Source organism: Suillus paluster (genome assembly GCF_016628075.1).
Source record: "Suillus paluster strain FC165 chromosome Unknown EDB91scaffold_66, whole genome shotgun sequence".
NCBI lineage: Eukaryota > Fungi > Basidiomycota > Agaricomycetes > Boletales > Suillaceae > Suillus > Suillus paluster.
The window spans coordinates 202,284-223,701 of NW_024537626.1; the positions used below are offsets into that span (position 1 = coordinate 202,284).

The window sequence follows — 21,418 nt, forward strand, 5'->3', positions numbered from 1 at the left end:
CTCCAGGGTGGGCACCTCTTTCTCCTGAAGTCGACCCCTTGGAAAGCTTCTCCAAGCCTTCGGCTCAGCAAACCCCTTTCCATGACCCATTTCCCCTCAACTGGAGCACACCTTCTTGCATCAACCACTATGGGCAAGAGAAAATGAGGTGATAAGCTGTCTAACAATGATATCAAAAGGCAACTTCTTCTTGCCACCAGTGAGGATCAAACATCAGCTGAAATGGCTATCCTATATCTAATAGATGAATTTGAATTTGATTTGGACAAGCTGAAGGCTAGCTTGGGGGGTATGGTTTGACCTTACTTCATTGTTTGAGAGTGGAGGCTCAACACATTCTCTCAGAAAAGGGCCTGAACATTAGTTTCTCTAATGTCAAGTACCCACACATTGCTGCATTCATTGGCCTGGACTCTTTATGGAAGTTCAGCAATGCTCCCTCATTTGAACTCTGTCATTCCCAAATTCCTACTGCATTTTTCAAAGACATTGTGATGGATATGGATGTTTTGTTGATTCAATATGGCACTTTGCAAGACCATACTATGGAAGAAGCGAGATCATGTTTCCTTGCTCCTGTGAACATCCTTCCCCTAACTGCTCAGACCACTGAAAAATTTGAATATCCATCAGATCTTCAACTGCCTGGTGGCTCAGTTTGGCAGTTCTATTTGGAACAAGCCAGAGTCGCTCATGAATGGCCACATTATGACAAGAGGCAGGATTGAGTATCATTTTAAGACATTCAGCGCCCTAACAGTCATTTTTGTGGAGATGAAACTGCAAATCGGAAGTGTTGAAGAGAGTTTGAATGCCATTGCCCAAGTGATAGCAGAATGTAATGGTCAGACATCCCTTTAACATATAATTTGCCAAAGATTTCTCATCCAGTTCAGCTTGTGACTGGAGCAACATGCAAGTCAATGTTAGCATGCTGATCTACAGCATACTCTGTGATGGAAGTACCTTCCAGTTCTTCTCTTTTGATGGCAGCACCAAACCATACAAGTTCTCGATGGGTGTTGCCCCAGGAAATTGCTTCTGTGTGGCAGGAGGACTTCCACTTGTTGATTTCTTGTCAGAATCCACTGCACATCCTTTCATCCACAGCCTGTACCCGATATGCACTGGCAAGACCATATTCAACCTGCTGTTAGTCACCTATATCACAAGCTTGAAGGTGTTTCGCAATAGGTCCACATCCCAACATGGGCAGAGAAAGAGTTTAGATGGCTGGAGTAAAGCACTCAAGTTTGCTGAGGAGGCATTGGAAAAGTCCCAGACTGCAGAGGCGCTGTGCAAGGATAACTTGATCATCGACGCTGATGCAACTGCTGAAGCAGCCTTGAAGGCCCTGAGACTCAGATATAATTTTTGTCAGAATTTTTTTATTTTCCCTACAAGCTAACCAATCAACAGTACAGATCACTGTGGGAAGTAAAAACTCTGAAAATCAGTGTATAGAATACTGAAAGTCGATGTTGAGAATACTGACTTTCAGGGTTTTGGATCTTATGACCGCAGTCCACATCGGAACTAGAAGATAGGCTGTGCGAGAATTCAGTACCTAGAACCCTGAAAGTGACATTTTCCAGTGTTGAAGACACTGAGATGGGATTGACGGCACACTGAATAGCACTAAGTAAAACACTGACATTGTGATGTTCATGGTACTGAAAATAATGGCTCAAAACACTGAGCATTCCACTCTGGGACACTGCTTTTCATTGATGCACAAAACCATGAATTTGACAGAGATGAGACACAAGAGAATTCCGCTAAGGACACAGAAGACAATAACGGAGTTTGTATGCGGAATCAGTGTGGCATATGTCAATGAAGTCCAGATGAAGTCAGAGAGCAGGACTTATGATGGAGTCCATGGCGACATTATGACAGACAGGTCCGAGTCATGTCAATTAGATAGAGCTTTATGGTGTTGGTTGGGTTCAGCCCGGTTCAGAGGAGGTTGGGCAAGAACCAAGAACCAAACTTGGGTCCAGTTCTACCAGAGATGACAAATGCGAGCCGAACCAAAAATCTGCAATGATTGAGCTGTAGTGTTGCCCAGACCAGGAAGAAGGGTAGTGGGAGCAAGCAATAGTGGGAGGCATTTAGAGGGAGGCAGGAGGTGTTGAGTGATGAATCAGTGGGATCTATTGGGAACTAGCGAGAGATAAAAGCAGGTGTTGAGAGGCAGTGGGAGATGACAGTCATTTGTGATGCACTTGAGAGCAGGCATTCTCATGATGGCTTGAGCCTGACTTGTGAATTGCAATTTGTAAGTGCAGCCATTGGCAAAATGAGTCTTACCCATGATGTCCGGTCTCCTTCATTTGATTAGCATTGGATTGAGATGTGCATACTACCACAGGATCAATGACAAAAAAATTGTATCTATTGCACAAGTACACAACAATGAGCGAAGTTGTCAGTGATGTATAAATGAAAAGAGACTCGCCTAGATTGCTCAAACAAGCGCAAATGAATATAAATGAGTGCAGATGAACACAATTACAATCACCAGGTGCAAGCAAGTGCAGATGAGTGGGGACAATTGCAGATGAATGAAAATGTCATCAAACACACAGAGACAGGTGCAGACATGTGCAGACATGTGCAAGCACACAAGAATGAGTGCGACAATTTTATTTATGCAGCGTGTGATTGAAGCATGTGATTGAGTGACTATATGTGCACTGTGGGTGACTATATGCACATCATTAGTGACTATATGCACACCACAAGTGACTATATGCATCAACACCTCATAACATGCACTGTGGCTCACGTCGTTCATTTCTCAGAGGGCTGCTCGGGCTTGGGGAACTTGGGGTGGGGCAGAGTGATCTTGAGCTCGAGCATGGGAGCATGCTGGTAATTCTTGAAGGACACCATGCTAACAAGAGTAGCAGCGAAGGAGAGAGTAAACAGAGTCAACAAAACATGCACCCTCCTGTATTGTCTATGGCCATGGAGTACACAGCACTTGTGATATTCAATAAAACAAATATCACAACACATACTCACATTGATTCTGTACATGGCTGATGCAGTCATAGCAAGTCTCCCCAACTTCTTCTGCACATCTTTATCATGGGTCGTGGTTGAGGGAGACACATAAGTATGAATATTGGGGCAAATCTTCTGTTGATGCGTTGTTTGTAGCAGTCACGTGACACCAACAAATTGTATTCTACTAAGTCTGAGTCTCAGTGCAATTATTGATACCTCACTAGTTCAATCCATCTTAGATTTCCTCCTCTCAAAAGTGAGGCTGGTGGGTCCAGCAGGATTAGTGATGTGCCGGGCCTGGCTTGGCCTGAAAGCCTGGGTGATATACCCGATCTGTTATTGCGTAAACAACTGGCAATCATACTACAAAATGACGAACCTTGTGGGAAATTCCCACTCAATCAACAATTTTGAACAGTGCCTGGCCAAGTCACGTCCCATTGTGTGCATTATTGAGGAGCGTGAACCCGATCACAGCACTCTGAATTTCCCAAACCCCAACAGACAGTTCTTCGATCCAATGGCCAGTGACGGCAAAATATGCCTCCACATTTGCTGCCTGCCAAGCATTGCACATTAGATTGATGACACCTGTTGCAGCCTTACTCTGCTCGAAGACATCAGAAACGAATGAGAGTTAAGCCATTCCAAACTTACATTAAACTGTTCCTTTAATCTTGTCATCTGCTGCTTGAAGATGGAAACAATTTCAGATCGCGTTGCCTTTCAATTCGGTATGAGGACACCCGTCGTGGCCCACGAAGCAGTATCAGTCATTTTCTTAAAGCTCAGATGATCAACTGCTTGAATCGGCTGAGAAGGATATCAGTATCTAGTTACATCACACTGAATATCCATACCTGGTTAGTAGATGCCAACCACTCAATTGCAGCTTCACAAAAAAGCTTGTCAGAATATGGGAGAACATGTTCACATGGTTGAACCTCATGAAGATGAGGATCGAGACTGCCCTGCTGTGCATTCACAACTGCAGCTGCATTTTTTCGTTCCTTCACATCTGGAGGCAGCATCGATTCAAATTTGTTAGCCTTGCACCATTTACGATATGCATCCTTTACAGTGCCACAACACTTAAGTAAAGGGCCAAGGGATGAGAGATAACTTATGGAGTGTCTGTATGCAAGATGATGTCGACACGTCAACGTGTCGCTCACAATTTGATGAGGCAAGCCTTTCTTGCTGTGATCCCATGAGTGTTGTTGAGAATGGAATACGAGTCGTTCACTTACCAGCACGATTTACAGTCTCTGACATTACAAGTCTTGCCGTCCTTCAACTTCGCAGCATAAGGTGCTCCAAAGAAGGCACTTACATCCATGGTCTTGTCCTCCCGGTGTGCCTTCATGGTTGTGCTGATGTCTTGGACATCAATATCTTCTAATAATCTGTTGTGATCCACGGCACCCGATTGAACATGTCCTAGTATACAATCAAAATTAGTGTATATTCATATTACTCGTTGTCAATACTAGATGTACCTCACATTGCACTACTCGGGTCTGAGACCGTGGTGTGGGTGTCATTGATACACTCGAAGCCTTCGCTATCGAGCGTTCCTACAAAAGTGTGAGCATTAACAAATGAGGCATCAAAGGTTTGGACTTGCCTGTGTGCATTTCCGCGGGCGCCGTGGATTTGGTGTCTGTCAAGCACATTACAGGTGCAAGCAGTAGCATTAAATAAAATACCTGTATACCAATACAAAAATTGTTAGTCAATTGAAAAATTAATATCAAGTTTAAAAGAATCACATACCTGTGAGCACATCGAAAGACGTGTCAGCATGGTCGTTCGCAACAGCACGTCACAAGTGTTTGCCTTCAAATTCAAAGACTGTGATCAACTGTGATCAGCATGAGATGAAAGATGAAAAGAATGCTTACTTTCATGGGGCCCATCCTCCATAGCACCCTCGTCAGGTGCACATTCGTCTGCCAACAGACTGCCTACATTATCGGCTGCTTGTTTGCTGATCAATTGTGCAGGCTTTTGAGTGATGGCAGATGGAGGAGGCTTGTTCCTGTGGATAGAAATCTCCAGAGTTGCATTGTTGTTGGCGTCTGTGAGTCATGAGGACAGTGTGACAGTTTGGCGTGGTCGAGACACGATGTGCACTGATGTGGACTCGTCATCAGACACGACAACAGGCATTGTTACGAAAGTGAGCAGACTCAGCACGCACCCAACATTACGGTATGTAATTGCCTTATTGAGAAAGATTAAAACCATACAGTTTTACCTTTTTAGATTTGCTGCCACCGCCGGACCTTCCACTGAGGACAAGCCAGGGCCCAGGCCTGAGGCTTGGGCCTTGTCAAATATCAGGCCAGGCCATAGGCCCTGGAAAGCCTGCCTGTGGGCTCGGCCTGGCCTGGCCTGGCCTGGTGAGGGCTTGGCCTCAGGGCTTGAGGGCCTCAGGCCCGGCCCTGCACATCACTAAGCAGGATCATAGACATTATCTCCCACCTGGTGTGAAGACAGCGTCATTGAAGATCTTGAAAAGTTGCAGTCATGTGACACTAAGAACTATGAGACCTGTTGCTTGCCCATGCAAGAGGGTGTGAGAGCTGGTGTGTGCAACAGTGAGCTACATACTGGTCATCATTCAAAAACACGTGTACTTGTGTGACCAGCCAGTGGCAGTGGCTGTATTGCTACTTTAGATTGAACAGACAGTTTCAGTTAAGTTATGAATGTGATGCTTCAATCAATGAATGCTGGTCATGCTGAGGTGACCATGCCACTATGGGATGTGCCAGGTCATGGTCAGGCCTTTGTAGAGAGAGTCATCCATGGTCAGGATACCTGAAGGTCTGAACACTGAGCATTAGAGCTACGGGGCAGCACAGTGCATTAGACATTAAGAAAACAAATGATTCAATACATTCGACACTGGTACTTATGTGAAACACTGAAAAACAATTGCTTAGTACACTCACGTGGATACTGAAAATAACTGTTGCCTTTTTCAGTGCCTATAGCTTTGATATATGTCATTAAATATTTTAAACATTTTATTTTAAGAGTTTTTACTTCCCACAGTGAGATGCGGTACCGATTGCCAAATAATACATCCACCCACCTCTAATGGATAGCTGGGATGACGACGAGGTTGCGAAAGCGTAAAGTTTATGGCCCTGTACAGTAACACTGTTATTTTCACTGTTCTTGATGACTGGAAACGCCTTCTAAGATAGTATTAATTTGTAGTCAGTGCATGTCTTGTATTAGATGTAACCTCTGGACGATCAAAGCGCTGAAGCGATGTCAAAATGCGGTGTTGGTGTATTGTTACCGGTTAATTGATTTGGAGATATCACTGACTTGAGTCTAACCACCATGTCCAGTCCACCAAACTCATTACAGGCATCCATGCACGCTCCAAAACCATCATCAGCCGCACGCCCGCCGTCCTTGGGCCAGCTCGCAGCTCGTATTAATCTTGGCAGCGGTGGAAACACACCGTCATCATCCCCTGCCCGCCCGCGTTTAGCTGCTTCACTCCTGCGTACGGGATCGCAAACTTCATTATCTACAACAGCGTCCACGAATGACTCGATGGCCGTTAATGCACCTTCTACTCGTTCGGTGTCTCCGGCGCTTACAGCTACAACTGCCGCCACACCCCCGAAATCCACAACCCCATCTATACCAGAGGATGCTCCACTCGTGTGTTCAGAGCCATTGACGCAGGAGAACCTCAAAGAGCTTAATCAGGAGACCAAAAGCGAGAAGAAGGTGAAAGGGTACAAGAACATTCCATCACTTGACGCGATAACCGCGCATCTGGCTAAAGCGAGATCGCTGAGCATCGACGGGTCTGCACGTCCACCAGAAGCTGAGTTGGTAGAGGATCCGAAGACTCCAGGAGCTACCATGAAAGCGCCGGAGCATCCGTTACAGTTTACTTGGTAAAGTCTTTGTTATGCGCCAACTGAAACCATTGTCTCATTAGAGGTTATATATTGTGCAGGACGGTCTATCACGACACGAAATCCAAAGCACCCTTCACTGCAAAGGCAGCTGCAGAGGAAGGCGGTACATCATTCCTTTCTGCTCCACCCGAGACAGAAGACTACGAAGCTGGCCTGACTGTCATCGGAGAATTCAATACCGTGGAATCCTTCTGCCGGTATTTCAACTGGCTGAAACCACCCTCCAAGCTGGAGCGTAATTCCAATTATCACATCTTTAAATCGGGTATCAAACCGATGTGGGAGGATCCAGCCAACTCCAAGGGTGGCAAGTGGGTTCTGACGATGAAGAATAATCCTGCACTCCTCGACCGCTGCTGGACGTGGCTCGCGATGGCGCTGGTTGGTGAAGAGCTTGAGGAAGGAGACGAGATTTGTGGTGCAGTGGTTAGTCTTCGGAGCAAGGTCGACAGGATTCAAGTATGGACGAGGAGCAAGGACGACGTCGAGAGGCTGAACGGTATAGGTAAAAAGTTGATAAAGCTTCTAGATGTCTCAGAAGCAGATAATATCGGTCTCGAGTTCCAAGTCAGTTCTCGGCCACCTCGCACAGGAACATAACTGATAACGGTTTCTTATCAGTACAACACAGATGACCGACCGCTACCTAACAAGTTCCTCTCGATACAGTCCGCTCCAGCTTCTTCTTTCCGCTCCTCATTCGGAGTTGCAGCTCACGGACACAAAGGATCGTTGGGGAGCGTCACAAGTCCAACTAGTAGTGACATCGGTTCTCCGGCGACTGCTGCTGCCGCTGCTTTTGGGAGCTTCGGTATGAGCATCGTCGGGGGCACACCCAGTGGTTGGAGACCGAAGAGGCCATGATTACAGGTGGTTACGTTGTCGTTGGATGTACTGGGGCCAGGTCGCTAAGAAGAAACAAGGAAGAACTTTTGACAAAGATGTACGTTGTACTGAAGCTCACTTTTCAGCAGTAGCTCTCGTGGGTCCTCTCGCATGTTAAGTTATATCCCGTTCATGTACAAATTCATTGCAATCACATATCATGGACTGGATATCGTATTGGGCTCTATGATAAACCGGAGCACCTCTATAGAAAGAAAGAAGTCATGTGTCCTTCGTCTCGGGCGACATAATCACACTGCCCGGTGATCCCATCATCATTGCGTCTTCTTCAATATTCCACCCTGCTTCCTTCAGGCACCCCATGAAACGAGAAAACTCCTTCCTAAGCGTCTCATGTGCCAAGAACACGATGTCCTCGGTTTCGCTAGCAGTGGGATGCGTAGGCCGCGCACTCCACACTGCTGCTATCTCCAGCGCATGTAGCCAGGCGCGCAATTGGTTCATGGATCCGTATCCCTCTTTGAAACACACTAGGATACTCGCTCCCCTTCGCCCCCACGATCTACGGTCCGCCACGAAGAGAACGTACGGTTCTTCCTGAAAGTGTTGGAGCATCTTCAGAGCATGCGACGGATTGCAACGTGTCATAGCGTGTTGCACAGATACACCCAATGAGCAATGTCCGATCACCCTGTTGGTGGATGCATCCCGTATGCGGCTCGAGATGTCTAGGATTATCTCTCGATTCGATACATCCCTTGGAGTTAAGACGACAGAACGTCCGTGTCCTATCGAGTTGCGAAAAGTACTCCAAAGGATGCTAGACCGTTGCCTATTAAGCGATCGAAGGACCACGCTGCGCACTGCAAGATAATTGGCTAAAAGATGGCCAAAGACAAGAACGAAAAGTGCGGTATAGGTTGAGGAGCGAGTCGTGATATAAGGTACCATGAGCGTTCCGAGCTATGACAGAGCCCAAGTCAGATGTTATCATTCGAAAGCGGTCAAAGGACTTGAGACTTACTAAGACGCCTGTCAAGGCAACTACGGTTGATCTGCTGGCACCTTTAGCGTTCAATTCGCCTACGTCGCCTTTGCTATTCACAGGGGAAGCGAAGTGGTCTGTGAGTGCTGCTTTTGATCCACCGGCGACAAGTTGACAGAGGGATCTCATGGCTCCGCTCACACACAGGGCTATGATTTGGAGAGTTGATCCTGATGGTAGATGTGGAGACACGCGGGAGAGGGATATGGTGGTAAGATACGGGGATATGGTGTCCAAGACGATGGACGTGTCGTTGATAACATCCGCGAGAAAACGAAATGTTTTTGTTTCAGGGTATAGAGATGTACCGAAGTAATAAGCGCCTATTATGGCTGCGGAGGAATGTTATCAGGGGTGGGGTGTGGTAGACAATACAACTTACTCGTAAAACGCGAACACACGTCTTTGAGGACCGCCAGAAGGAGCGCCTGAGTTGCTGATGCTGATGCGTCGCCAACTCCGAAACCTGGATAATAAAAGTCGACTCAATTTGCATCCGCATTCAGGTGGAGACCATACCTTCAAGAGCGCCTCTAGAAGCCAGCAAACCCGACAAAGAACTGCAAAATTCCTGCACATCATTGTACATTTGATAGCTGGGATGAAGAGACGGTCACGTTTGAGACCATAATGTCTACGCTGCGGTAGGAGCTAAGTACTGACTGCAGATAATCTTTGCGCGCATTTTAAGGAAGAGCTTGGATGGTGTTAGAATGAGGTGCGTACCAGGAGTGACTGTGTTTGGGTATCCAGCCGGCAGGAACACTGCAGAGATCGTGTGCCCTAGAGCTTGCCAAGGTTTTTCATTGAAAAGGCGGTTTCTTGGTGGTGTTTTTGTGGTCCGTGAGGTCTGTCCCAAAAGCTATGAGATGAGATGAGACTGGGAGAGCTTGCCACGTACCTTCTCTGCTGGAGTGTCGGTACCAACAGTGGTATAGAATATGCGCCCAGCTTCATCCCTTTCCGCGATTACTGAACTGCTAACTGCCATTTTGCGAGACTAAGTTCGAGGACCAGGTCACGGCGACTCGACGACGACTAGAGCCAACCGCCTATTTCGTGTTACCCACCAACCCCAACTCGGAGATTAAGTTAATGGACAAGTTGGTTGAAATTGGATGAGCTGCTTGCAGTTGCGTTCGGAAATGCCAAGGTGGTTTACTTCAAGGATGGAGAGATTTGAGTTTAATGGTGAGCGGGACTTTTGCAGACCCCGCCAACACCTGTCGAAGCTGTCCTTGATACTTGTCAATCATCTCCGACAGGTGTCTACAAGGGAAAGCGTACAGTAGTGACTCTAGTCTCTGAGCCGTAAACGAGAAGGAAATAACTTCTATTTGGGCTAATGGTACATACATCGGAGACTAAATATTATTTCCTGCTCTCCTCCCACTACTGCCATGCCGGACCCGGGACAATCAAAACTGAAATTTATATGTACTAGAAGCAATGCATACGAAACGCCTTACTCCAGACACTTTTCAAGGTAATAAGTCCAGAGGAAAAAGTGTGGACAAATCCGGACTCGAACCGGAGACCCCCCGCAACTGATAGCCATGCTAAGCGGATGTGATAACCAGCTACACCATATGCCCCACGAAAGGGCGGCTGTTTTTGACTTCTAGAATCTATATCGATGTTCGAGGTCTTACTTCTTGTCGACGACCTAATTCTAAGGCTAGTTCTATCCCTGATTACATGAGTCCTCATTTGACCATCAATGGTATCCTAGCCCCACGAGCACTGATAGGTTGAAGATGAAGAACTTGCCAAGATTTTGAGGTAGGTATAGAATTAGGGGCTATCAGGGGATAATCATGTGGCGCCCAGTTGAAGTCTCCTGGCGGAGAACATAGTCCCTGTATCATCGTTAGCTTTGGTGTCACGGTATTAAGCTGGCAACAATAATGCAGCGAGCTATTGCGCCGCGCCAACTCGCCACCAGAGAGTACGCTTCAAGTTGCGAGTGTAACCCCTTGGTCCTAACAAGAATTCTAGCACCACACAATCATGGGGTCGATGGTTTGCCTCATTTTTGTGGACACTCGTATCGAGTAGTCAAATCACAAGTCAGGCGCCATGGTGAGACATGTTGCTGCCATTGATATTAATTATTACTGAATCCATTAACTAGTAGGGCCGTTCACAACTGTGTGATCTGTCGGGACCCTATCTTCGAAGCGGAATTTCGGGCACCATGTGGTCACTTTTATGATATCGGCTGCATCACCAACCTATTCAAGTCAGCGACACGCGATGAGAGTCTGTATCCTCCTCGATGCTGTCGTCAGACCATTCCACTCCCACAAGTTCGATCTCACTTGACGCAGGCGGTTCTTACTGAGTTTGAACTAAAAGCTCAAGAATTTGGGACCCCAAAGCGTGTTTACTGTTTTACACCAACGTGCAGACGTTTCCTCGGGCCATTGCATGAAGGGTTCGTCAGCAAATTCTTTATTTGTCCGTCCCCTATATGCACGACAAGGACATGTGGAAAATGTCGCGGAAGATACGAAGGATTCACCCACATCTGTACTGGTGCAGAGACTGAGACTGAGCAAGTGCTCAAACTAAGCCGCGCCAAAGGGTGGATACGCTGTCCAGGCTGCGCTCAGATGGTGGAGCGTAGCACGGGGTGTTCTCACATGACCTGCCGATGCAGGACACAGTTCTGCTATGGGTGCGGAGCACGCTGGAAGAGCTGCAAGTGTTTGTAGTGGGACAGACCAGGCTGCTTGCTGCAGCAGAGCGCCATGTGGATGCTCAGCTGCCACCCGCACATCGCGCGCAACCTGGTAATCCTAAAGGCCCTGGCAGTTTTGATCACGCGACCTTTAGGGGCGAGGGAAAGATTGGAGGAGGATCTAGAGCATCGGCGAGTCAAGCAACGAACAGAACCTCCAGGACAATAGAACGTTTAAAGACTTTCGAATCTATCGCAACGGGATGTTAGTAGATGCCAAGAAATAGGTGATACAACCACAAACTTACAGCATAACATGTCTTGACGACTTGAAGCACGGGCTGTACAGGAACATTGATTACACCTCCAATTATCAAGTCAAGCGCCCTATGTGTTCCGTGACAAGGAATATCCACTTGCATGCATTCAAGGGACTTCAGCGGCTCCAGGATTGGAATGTGAAGCAAAAAAAGATGACGGATGACATCATTTGTACGAGGTGACCTCCCGTTTATACGTGGCGACAATATTAGACTTTAGGTGGGCGAAAGAGGAGATATTGTGGGACAGAGAGATGTCTGATGAAAGAGAAACCAGATATAGCCGTACGTGCCTTGTACTACACGAGGATTCTCTCTCATCAGGACATGATCGAAGAACTAAGGCCTTGCCAATTTCGTAGCAACCACATGATTTCCATCGACCATTAAAAGCACGATCACAGGACAAAGAAAACTCATACATCGTCAGCCAGGTCTGCAACCTTCCATCGTCACTTGAAAGGCCTCACTGAGCTGGCCTACTATGTAGTATTGCTTGTTCCCTGCACTAGGACTAGGCTAGGTAGTGGTAAGCACCGGTGGCTCCGCGTGACTCTCACCGCACGTCCCATCCCAGTGACACTCCCTGACCAGGCTAAATTTTGTCTCGGGCGTGATCAGTGAGATATCGGGTACATATGTGACTATCCTGGAGGAATTGGGATTGGGTGCTCATTGCCCACCTGGCTACGTACTGACAAGGAGAGCCATCGGCGCTGCATCCGGGCAACGTCTTCATTTTCGCAAGTGCAGTCGTTTCATCTTACTAGCATACGCGCTCTAGGGTCTCGAGTCTTGCGTTCGAAGCGAATATCGATGAGCATCTGCCAATCAAGGACTTGGTTATGATCCCTATAAATGGACAATGAGTGTGGCGAATGAAGGGCTCTTGGAGAGCTGTTCACCTGGGCACGAACAGGTGATTAATACGCTAACTGCCGGAATTTAGTGCTCACGTTGGGAGTGTTGGATGACAACGATATGGCATATCTTGGCAGGCGAACCCCTTGAGAATCGATTGACTGGGTGATTGGTTTCGGTGGGATTCTAGTGCTGTGCAGGTTGCTTTTGGTCCATTCCTCGACAATTTCCTCAGACGCTTCTTGACTCAGCTTGCGCTAACAAACAAGATGCAAACAATCAACTCAAAAGTCGGGCTCTCATCGGCCTTGGGTATCATAGGTGAATATCGTAAGTAGCTAGATTTATAGGTACTCGCGTAGTATGATCAGAATAACAACCATTCGCCTCGGCTACGTTCACAAGCAACCGTATGTTTCATCAGGAAAACCCTCCCATGCAAACTTAGAACTATTTAGGCAAGTTTTTGATAGCTGCGATAATTAGCATTAATTAGCTCTAAGAACTAAAGTTTAGTACAAGTTAATAATAATTAGCGCAATGTTACAAAACTGTGTCTGTCTATGTATGGATTTACAAAGAATGACCGACACTTGTCAAGGACATTAACAGAACTCCATTCGCGAGGAGCAACAGGACCGAAACTCGGAATTAAATGTGCGCTACAACGAATATTGCTGATTGGAATAATACTAGCCATTCGTTCTCCATTTTTCATGATGCGCGTGACTTTGTGCAAGCCGTGGTCTTTGTCAGGCGCACGGAAAGCAGAGAACCACTCCACGTAGGCAAGGTATTTCGGAGGCTGGAATGTTGATGGAAAGAGCATGGGGATAGCTTTGGGGGGGGATCGAGAAGATAACACGAACTTGTGCGATTCGAAATCCTGTGTGAACGCTGAGTGTAAGTGTATCACCAGTTGATATAGCGACTGAAGCTCACCTTTAGTGCCGAGTGGCCCACCTGTACCGTCATTGATGAATGCAGTGTCGAATCGAGCTGCGACACTGTCGGATGCAAATGATCCTGCCAGTGAACGTCCAGGACGTGCATGTACACTATCGACAGTAACTGGAGGGTCGCCGTGGCCGCGAACGTCGACTGAGACCCATTTAATCTTGTGAAACACTGGCAGTGTTTGAAATGGGATGTACACGTCCACAGCTCGATCTTCAAGTTGCCGAGATGTAATGGTAGTGTTTGCAGGAAGTGTGGCTTTTACGACGTAGCGTGCGAGAGATTCACGAAAGTATGTAGCACCATACTCATTTGTGACTTTGTCCAATGTGACTGCCTTGATGGTAGGATGCTTCGTCATTGTCTGAGTACGACAAAATGACATCTTGGGAGGACGGGGGTGATGATGCGGATGACAGGTAGTGCCTGCGATGAGTCTCCACTGAATGTATGTCTCATGGCGAAAAAATTTCTCCCTCCGCTCAAGCCAGGTCGTCATTTGTGCAAACTCGTTCTTGTGGTTAGTGGAGCGGTATGCATCTTTTGCAAGGTCAATGTGGAGGTGTTCAGTGTATTCCGTATTGTAATTATCTGTTGTACCATACATTCGAATCTTGTGAGCATAGTGAAGGGCGAAATGGAGTTTTGGCAGGTTGAAGGAGTTCCGAATGCTGAGGTCGACAAAAATTTCCTTGTTGTCGTGGAATAGATCAAGGGCCTCGTCCAGCAAAGTCAGTGTCTCAGAACTGTGACATGGATATTGAGCCAGATATAAAAAGTCTAGCAGACCACGAACAGCACGGAGGAGCCGGGCGGAAGACATGTTGTCAGGTAGCCTGATGTCAATGATGATCCCGAGTAAGAAATGGCAAATTTGGTTATGCTCCGTGCCACTCAAGCATGAAAGAGTTGTAATACCCTTCGTAAAAAGTCAAATGTGGTGATTTGGGGGAAGGCGTCGACATCGTGCATCAATCTCCGCACCACCACATGCGTCAGCGAGCCAACTGAGGAGATGTTTAACAAGTCCCTGGTAGAGTTGATGGAGAATATTGGGAGTTATGGATTCGAATATGTTAATGAACGGCAGTTCCTGCCAGAATGGTTGAACAATAGGCTTAATGCCAGCATCTGTACATGCATGGACGAAGGCTAATCCATCTTCATCAAGAGCATGGAGGGCATCGAGTACTGTGTTGAGATTTCGTGGTTGAAAATTTGCAGCACCCGCTGCAAGACCAAGCTCATCTGAGGGTACATCACAGCTCGGACATTGAGTAGTCTTGACCCCTGTGGCTAAAACTTGCTCTGGATAGTCTCCTACAAAGCACGCAAACAATGGATGACATCTATGCATAGCCCCATTACTACTTCGCATATTAATCCCATTGATACCTGCAGCTTCGAGTGGAGCAAGTACACATTGCACACAAGCATGATAGAGATTGGCGAGCATGCGGCGGCGAGAAGCTTTGTTAGTGACATGTTCAAGGTGGGTAGTTGGGAGGTATGCAAGAAGGACATGCGCCTGGTGTGACGGTTTCTGACAGATCTCTTTCGGAATGTTTCCAATAGTCATATATACAGGGTATGCGGTCTTGTTACAAAACAAGGTAACTTGAGTCTTGTCCGACGAAATGATGACGGGAATTATTGTCGCACCAGGATGCTCGTGGTCTAGTTGTTTCTACAAATACAGTATTAATACTATTGCGTGACAACCTTGCAAAGACACGAAACACCAACCTGACAATTCCACCACCATTTACCTGTATGCATCTCATGATATAGACGAACCGTCTCATCTTCATCGGCATAGTGGCACTCAGGTGCAAAGACAAGAAAATCGGCAAAATTCGGGTCACTGAAGAGAGCCTTGATGCACTCGATGATATCGCGATAATATACATCAAATGCTTCACCGGCAATGACAATTTGCTCTCGTTTGAATTTCGGACGGCCCGGAAGTTCATTATCAATGATCTTGTTCAGCTCGCATGAGTTCTTGAAGGAGAGACCAATTTTGTCACTAAGCTGGAGGTACTGCAATTAGACCGATCCTGGTGGTTGAGAGGCAGTACAACTTACACCCTCAATAGAGACAAGCTCTGAGAACGCAGTTGAACTGGGACCCCATAGCTTTGCCCATCGAGCCATCTCCCAATTGAGCTTCAAAGTAAATGGGGCATAGAGATTATCTGCCTCTGAGCTATTGAGTTGTGCATGATAAGTTGCGTTGCTCGACTGTTTGGTTGAATTGATGGGCTGTCCAGCTCGTTGATCGGGGTAATGAACAACAGTAGGTACTTGTTCATGATCATAAAGTTGCTGTTGTACTCTGCGCTGGGCATCTGGCCCTTCCGTGTCTAAGGTAGGTGGGTCTAGGATGTCATCGCGTTCGTCACGTTCATCATCTTCATCATGATCGTGGGATGCGGAGCCAGGCAATCGCACTACAGGAGGTTCCCATTCGTCGTGGCCATCACAACCACCTTCATGATCTGATTCCTCTTCGTCTGCAGGTACATCTCCCATGTCCCTCTCATCATCGAACTCCGCCGGCCACTCAAGTTCGTCCTCAGTGTACATCCCAAAAAAATCACCTTCAAAGTGCACTGGCTGATTTGCGTCTGGGGCAGGTGGACTTGCACAAAGTCGCCGTGAAGCAAGGTAGATAGCTGAACATGCAGGATTGGTGGCTTTTGCAAGGTGCTGGTTATACCCGGTTATTGACATGAGCTTTTTATTGCAGCCGGTGCAGGTTGTTTCAGGCATGTTCTAGGTAGATTGAATGAGTTGGATTGAATACGAAATGTCTAAAATTCACTTACATCTTGACGGTTGACAGTACGAGTCAGAAGGATAGGTGATGTATATGAGGCGAGGTCGGAGATGCTATTCTATCAGCATTCACTGATCCGCGCGAAACTGAAACCCCCCCCCCAACTGGCGAAACTAGTATTAAGCCTTCAACTCTCAGCCACGACGTGTGGTTTAACATGTAACTGTGCATCACGAACCCACAAAGTAATAGCTCCCATTTGTGTAGCGCAAGGTATTACTTTGTGTGCCCGTGCACATCTTTAAGTCGAACGTAGTCATAGTAAGCCGCTGAGGCCCAGTGCTCTTATGGCTTCCAAATCATGATGGAGAATATTCACTCAGAGACCTACTCACTCCTCACCGACACTTACATCAAGGACCCCCAGTAATGCTTGATCTTCCTTACTTTGTCTCGCATGTCCTTGCATTCTTTGCCGCATCTGATGGGATTGTTAATGAAAACCTCGTCAAACATTTCTCCAATGAGGTCCAGGCCACTGAGGCCTGGTGCTCTTACAGCTTCCAAATCATGATGGAGAATATTCACTCGGAGACCTACTCACTCCTCATCAACACTTACATCAAGGACCCCCAGCAACACAAATACCTGTTTGACGCCATGGAGACTATTCCATGTGTCAAGCGCAAAGCTGACTGGGCAATCCAGTGGATCTCTGATCAATGTGCCACCTTCGCTGAGCGCTTGGTTGCCTTTGCTGCCATTGAAGGCATCTTCTTCTCCGATTCCTTCGTGTCCATCTTCTGGCTCAAGAAGCACTTGGAGACCTACTCACTCCTCATTGACACTTACATCAAGGACCCCCCAGTGCACCCTGACACTGTCAAGTGTATCATTACTCAGGCTGTTACCATCGAGCAGGAGTTCCTGACGGGTCCGTCATTTCAATCACCTTACCCTTCTTACTGGACTGTCTTTCCAGATGCTCTCCCTGTTGGCCTCATTGGTATGAACACCAAGCTCATGTGCCAGTACATCGAGTTCGTTGCAGATCGTTTGCTGGGCCGTGATGAGGGTATGCACACTGACTTTGCATGCGTGCTCTTTAGCCACCTCAAACATCATCCACACCCTGACACTGTCAAGTGTATCATTACTCAGGCTGTTACCATCTGAGCGAACCGCCCACGCAAATAGGAGACTGCCAAGCGCACGACGATAGCGAGTGCTCAAGCAAATCAGACAGCGTGTGGAGCTCATGTGGAGCACAGACAGGAGAGTCACGTGAATTAGTTCCGCGGGATCAAACATTTCGTCCTTACATATATTAGATAGATATTAGATGTATATCCATGGGTTTACCTGCGCTAATGCCTAGATGACAAGCCTGGTCGATAAGTTCACACAGAAGCATCTCCACGAGGCTCTTTGCAAGCAAAGCTGTCCCAGCAAACAAGATTGTATTTCTATTCGGGTTCATTCTGGATGCTGTTGAGAGCAGAATTAGTAGTATCAGGTGGGTTGGTTACATGTCGGCTCTGTGCAACGGAGCTTGCAAAAAAATGTTGTCATACCTCGGCGTCAGAAGGTTCATTTCGGTAGATGGTGCAGGTACAGAGTAAGACCATTACCAGTGCTGGTGGGCAAATGAATGGACGCGCACTAAGACTACTCGGTGAGGCTGTGTTAAGTTAAAGTTTGTGACCATAGACTCACTGAATAGCAAACTAAGCCTGACAGGGAAAGGGTCAACCCTGGCGCTATATTATGATACATAAACGCTGCTTTAAATTGCGGGTCTGAGTTTATTCTAACTTACACTTAAAAAATTCACTCACCTTCCAAGTCCAAAGTCATTTGTTGCAGTCTTGCAGAGCGGAAAGACAACTACACATTCATTTTATCTTTTTTTCACCCCTTTTTACCTGAAAATTAGACTGCCAGGAGTTCAATGGAGTCAAATTCATGCTGTAAGTGTTTTTTCATACCAACAAGGTTGAAAAGACTCACTTGGTGCAAGCACGCCGAAAAGCCAAGGACCAAGCCCTAGAAAACCCAGGTAAGTACTATACATCCTACATTACTAGTAGACGTTTCGGGGTACTACTCACACCTCAGTGTGGCAATCCCTCCGAGGCGACAAACAGTCACGCAAGCGTGGACTTTCGGCCACAGGTGAAGTTGGACCTGCCTCAAAACAGGCGAAGTCGGGCAAAAGCAAGTCACGATGACTATTTTGCAGTACCAATTACTTACATGTCCAGGTCATGCTGGAATGAAAGTAGCAGTACCACCTAGTACCAAAAACAAAAGAGGTCACAAAAGCGCCAGTAAGTCTCAACTCCCACAAACATATTACAACCTTGCTCACAGATAAATCAGAATGATGGATATCTTCTCCAGCTTCGGATTCACAGGTGGAAGCTATGCAACCTTTGCGGTCCAAGAGAGGTCAGCATCACATGTTGCCACGTGACACTTACTAACATGCAGATTGTAGTGCGCAGGCTAGCTGTCAACTCAGAATCAGAACCTGAGTCAGATACTAGCAAGCACAGTGTGGAGTCCAATGCATCTGCAAGTGAGATGGAGCCAGTGGAGAGCGTCGCTAAGGCTTTATTTGGAGAAGTGAGACTACTACTTTACATTTGACTTGGATTACACCTGATCATATTCACTTAACCTTCATATTAGGTTCCCACAGTTGCTGATTCAGACCACCAGAAAAGGCCTCATGAGAGACAACTGGCTGCAGAGGCTCGGAGCTCGTCAAAGACTCCTCCTCCACCCATTTGGGGCTCACAGTATAGGCCTTTGAATGCAAGGGGGGAAAAGCTTGCAGCGGAGGTAAGTATTTTTTGCTATGTACTCTGAGCTGTGACTAATAGTAATACTTGGCTTGCTCAACAGATCCCCATGTGGGACCCAATCATGACGAGCTCATCATTTGAGTCGCATGTTCCCACCACACAGACTAACAAGAACCACAGGTCCAAATCTACAGTACTCGAAGATGAGCTTGAAGACAACCATAGTCTCAAATCTGAGCTGTACAGTGCCGATGAATCTCCGAGTCAGGCTGAGCTCCCCAGCATCCAATCCAAGGAAGTGTCTCTTCAAGTTGACCCTACAGCGTCTCTTGTTTACATGAAGACTGGGTCAGTATGACTCACCGACCAGAACACCGAACTTCGTAATGTGATGCAGCGTGGTATTCTCGAGGTCAAGGCATACATTGCCTTTGAGCATGGATACCCTGAAATTGCGGCAAGGAATGTATATGCACAGGAAATACTGCTGAAGGCCGCACGGTACCACAATACAGTGCCGATTGAGAAATGGATGCAGATTGATGATGGCTATGTGTCAGCCCTCACAAATCTAGTCAGTGTTGTATCTTTACTGCGAATTGATGTTGATGTCAGCCATAGATCGATGCTCGTGCTAGTCTATTTTGCAGCGAGATCAAGGATGTGGCTAGCAAGAATGTTTTAGGTTACTTCCAGCTCAGTGGTGCTGCCAGTGACGCAATCCTTGATCGGCTTCTTGCCAATCATTCATACATTTTTCCACAAACATTTTATGTTAGTTTTTTTTTGCACAAAGTTGACATTGTGCTGACAACATCATGCTGTTTAAGGTGCAGGGTCTTCCATCGCTGAACCGACAGAAGCCATATCAAATGCAGCCTGTGTTCCTTGTTTTATACGAGGTATTCTTCAAACAATTGAGGTCCATCGGTGCACAATTTGGACAGCGCTTCCTCGATATTGCAAAGAACAAGAGTGGTCGCCCACAGATCCCTATCCCCATGATGGCTATGGTCTGCACCGCTGTAAGTCCCGCTATGTTTGTACTCATTCATTCATTAACTTTCTTTGTCACTAACTAGATTCGTGCCATCCTTCTCGCGAAGAAGAACAGGTCGAGTGATGATTTTAAGTTCACCGGTAACCAGTTTTTCGATATCTATACTCACCACGTGTCATTGTTGGAGAGGATTCAGACGACGGCACCCGTCAAGTTCCACAAAATGATGGCTGATATATACGAGGAAGTCAAGTAAGTTTGTGCCTGAGTTGGTGGCATATCACTGATTTAGCATTATTTACAGTCGCTTCCGTCACAGCATTACTGGAGTCTATGATCAAGATGATCAAAGCCTCTCATTTTTGGACTTGGAGGGCATGGAGGACGAGTAGAGTGTTCCGACACGGAAACATCTGATTTTCAAAGCCATCGTCTAGTAACCGTATTCACGTATATCTAACCACCGCTCGCTCATTTCGTCGCACCTATTTCACCGATATGTTATTGCATTGATACCCCATTTTAATAATGAATAATTTGTTCCTGTACTCTCTAAGGGTGAAAAGTCTGTCTAATGTCGTCTAGTGCAATCTAAGGGTACCGCAAAAGGCTTCACTAGTTTGTCCTAGCTCGCCTAGACTGTCCTAATTTTTCTGAAATAGCAAAAGGCTTTCGCTAATTTTCATAAAATAAATTGAGGCCAAGCATTCTGGCTAGCCTTCTAATCTGTCAAATTAGAGTAACTTAGACAAACTAACTCTAATTGTATCTATTTTGTTCTAGTTAACAGGGGAGGGTTTTCCTGATGAACTGAGTTGTTAGTATACTTGTTCATTAGGCACTTAGCTCATTGCACGAGCCTTTTCAAAGAGACTGAGATTATACTTGTTCATTAGAACGTCCCCGAAGGCCCGCGATATAATTACTCACCACATGTACTGCAGCATGTCGTCCATCACATGTTCGGATGTACGCAACACACAACAGCCAAATCGTCGAGACACGATGGTGCGATGGTGGAGATGTGCCAGCAATTGCAACATGTCTTTGATCGTGTACCATGAAAAGAACAATGAGAAGTACCAGGATCTGATCGTCTGAGAGATGGGTATTACATCGCAGTAAGGGCATTAATATTCTTGA

General features: G+C 46.6%; 8 protein-coding genes and 1 non-coding gene across 9 annotated transcripts; 5 read left to right on the forward strand and 4 right to left on the reverse strand.

Annotated features, from left to right (window-relative positions):
- Positions 1-213: 213 nt before the first annotated feature.
- EDB91DRAFT_1058963 (uncharacterized protein) lies at positions 214-1,408 on the forward strand (the record flags this gene model as incomplete). Its single annotated transcript, XM_041314202.1, has 4 exons — positions 214-289; positions 346-578; positions 634-844; positions 897-1,408. Coding segments are annotated over 4 exons (1,032 nt in total), but the record flags the coding sequence as incomplete, so codon positions are not given.
- A 2,699-nt stretch (positions 1,409-4,107) lies between these two features.
- EDB91DRAFT_1085222 (uncharacterized protein) lies at positions 4,108-5,638 on the reverse strand (the record flags this gene model as incomplete). The annotated part of the gene is made up of 8 exons (XM_041315871.1): positions 4,108-4,149; positions 4,191-4,215; positions 4,266-4,421; positions 4,520-4,724; positions 4,920-5,096; positions 5,219-5,241; positions 5,276-5,462; positions 5,632-5,638. The coding sequence occupies 8 exons, from the start codon at positions 5,636-5,638 to the stop codon at positions 4,108-4,110; spliced, it is 822 nt and encodes a 273-aa protein (XP_041173362.1).
- Positions 5,639-6,310: 672 nt separating this feature from the next.
- On the forward strand, positions 6,311-8,027 carry EDB91DRAFT_1155458 (translation initiation factor eIF 4e-like domain-containing protein). The gene is made up of 3 exons (XM_041319599.1): positions 6,311-6,947; positions 7,010-7,538; positions 7,593-8,027. Exons 1-3 carry the CDS (start codon positions 6,376-6,378, stop codon positions 7,833-7,835), a joined length of 1,344 nt encoding a protein of 447 aa, XP_041173363.1. The 5' UTR covers positions 6,311-6,375; the 3' UTR covers positions 7,836-8,027.
- EDB91DRAFT_1155462 (DUF647-domain-containing protein) lies at positions 8,028-10,193 on the reverse strand. Its single transcript, XM_041319600.1, has 8 exons — positions 10,150-10,193; positions 9,764-10,094; positions 9,589-9,712; positions 9,526-9,535; positions 9,382-9,458; positions 9,245-9,328; positions 8,842-9,194; positions 8,028-8,780 (listed from the first exon to the last, which is right to left on the reverse strand). Exons 2-8 carry the CDS (start codon positions 9,851-9,853, stop codon positions 8,079-8,081), a joined length of 1,440 nt encoding a protein of 479 aa, XP_041173364.1. The 5' UTR covers positions 9,854-10,094; positions 10,150-10,193; the 3' UTR covers positions 8,028-8,078.
- A 179-nt stretch (positions 10,194-10,372) lies between these two features.
- Positions 10,373-10,457, reverse strand: EDB91DRAFT_t100. Its single transcript has one exon. It is a non-coding gene; the product is annotated as a tRNA-Ala (tRNA).
- Positions 10,458-10,509: 52 nt separating this feature from the next.
- On the forward strand, positions 10,510-11,579 carry EDB91DRAFT_1227304 (uncharacterized protein; the record flags this gene model as incomplete). The annotated part of the gene is made up of 4 exons (XM_041321003.1): positions 10,510-10,539; positions 10,595-10,810; positions 10,861-10,944; positions 10,997-11,579. Exons 2-4 carry the CDS (start codon positions 10,770-10,772, stop codon positions 11,577-11,579), a joined length of 708 nt encoding a protein of 235 aa, XP_041173365.1. The 5' UTR covers positions 10,510-10,539; positions 10,595-10,769.
- A 1,679-nt stretch (positions 11,580-13,258) lies between these two features.
- EDB91DRAFT_1238998 (uncharacterized protein) lies at positions 13,259-16,369 on the reverse strand (the record flags this gene model as incomplete). The annotated part of the gene is made up of 8 exons (XM_041321791.1): positions 13,259-13,563; positions 13,592-13,612; positions 13,690-14,463; positions 14,485-14,602; positions 14,708-15,370; positions 15,430-15,717; positions 15,772-15,989; positions 16,300-16,369. 8 exons carry the CDS (start codon positions 16,367-16,369, stop codon positions 13,259-13,261), a joined length of 2,457 nt encoding a protein of 818 aa, XP_041173366.1.
- A 525-nt stretch (positions 16,370-16,894) lies between these two features.
- Positions 16,895-17,641, forward strand: EDB91DRAFT_1059025 (ferritin-like superfamily; the record flags this gene model as incomplete). Its single annotated transcript, XM_041314207.1, has 2 exons — positions 16,895-17,399; positions 17,448-17,641. The coding sequence occupies 2 exons, from the start codon at positions 16,895-16,897 to the stop codon at positions 17,639-17,641; spliced, it is 699 nt and encodes a 232-aa protein (XP_041173367.1).
- Positions 17,642-18,848: 1,207 nt separating this feature from the next.
- On the forward strand, positions 18,849-20,807 carry EDB91DRAFT_1306873 (uncharacterized protein; the record flags this gene model as incomplete). The annotated part of the gene is made up of 9 exons (XM_041325050.1): positions 18,849-18,916; positions 18,973-19,093; positions 19,160-19,312; positions 19,376-19,627; positions 19,673-19,849; positions 19,897-20,049; positions 20,112-20,300; positions 20,358-20,527; positions 20,580-20,807. 9 exons carry the CDS (start codon positions 18,849-18,851, stop codon positions 20,665-20,667), a joined length of 1,371 nt encoding a protein of 456 aa, XP_041173368.1. The 3' UTR covers positions 20,668-20,807.
- Positions 20,808-21,418: the final 611 nt, after the last annotated feature.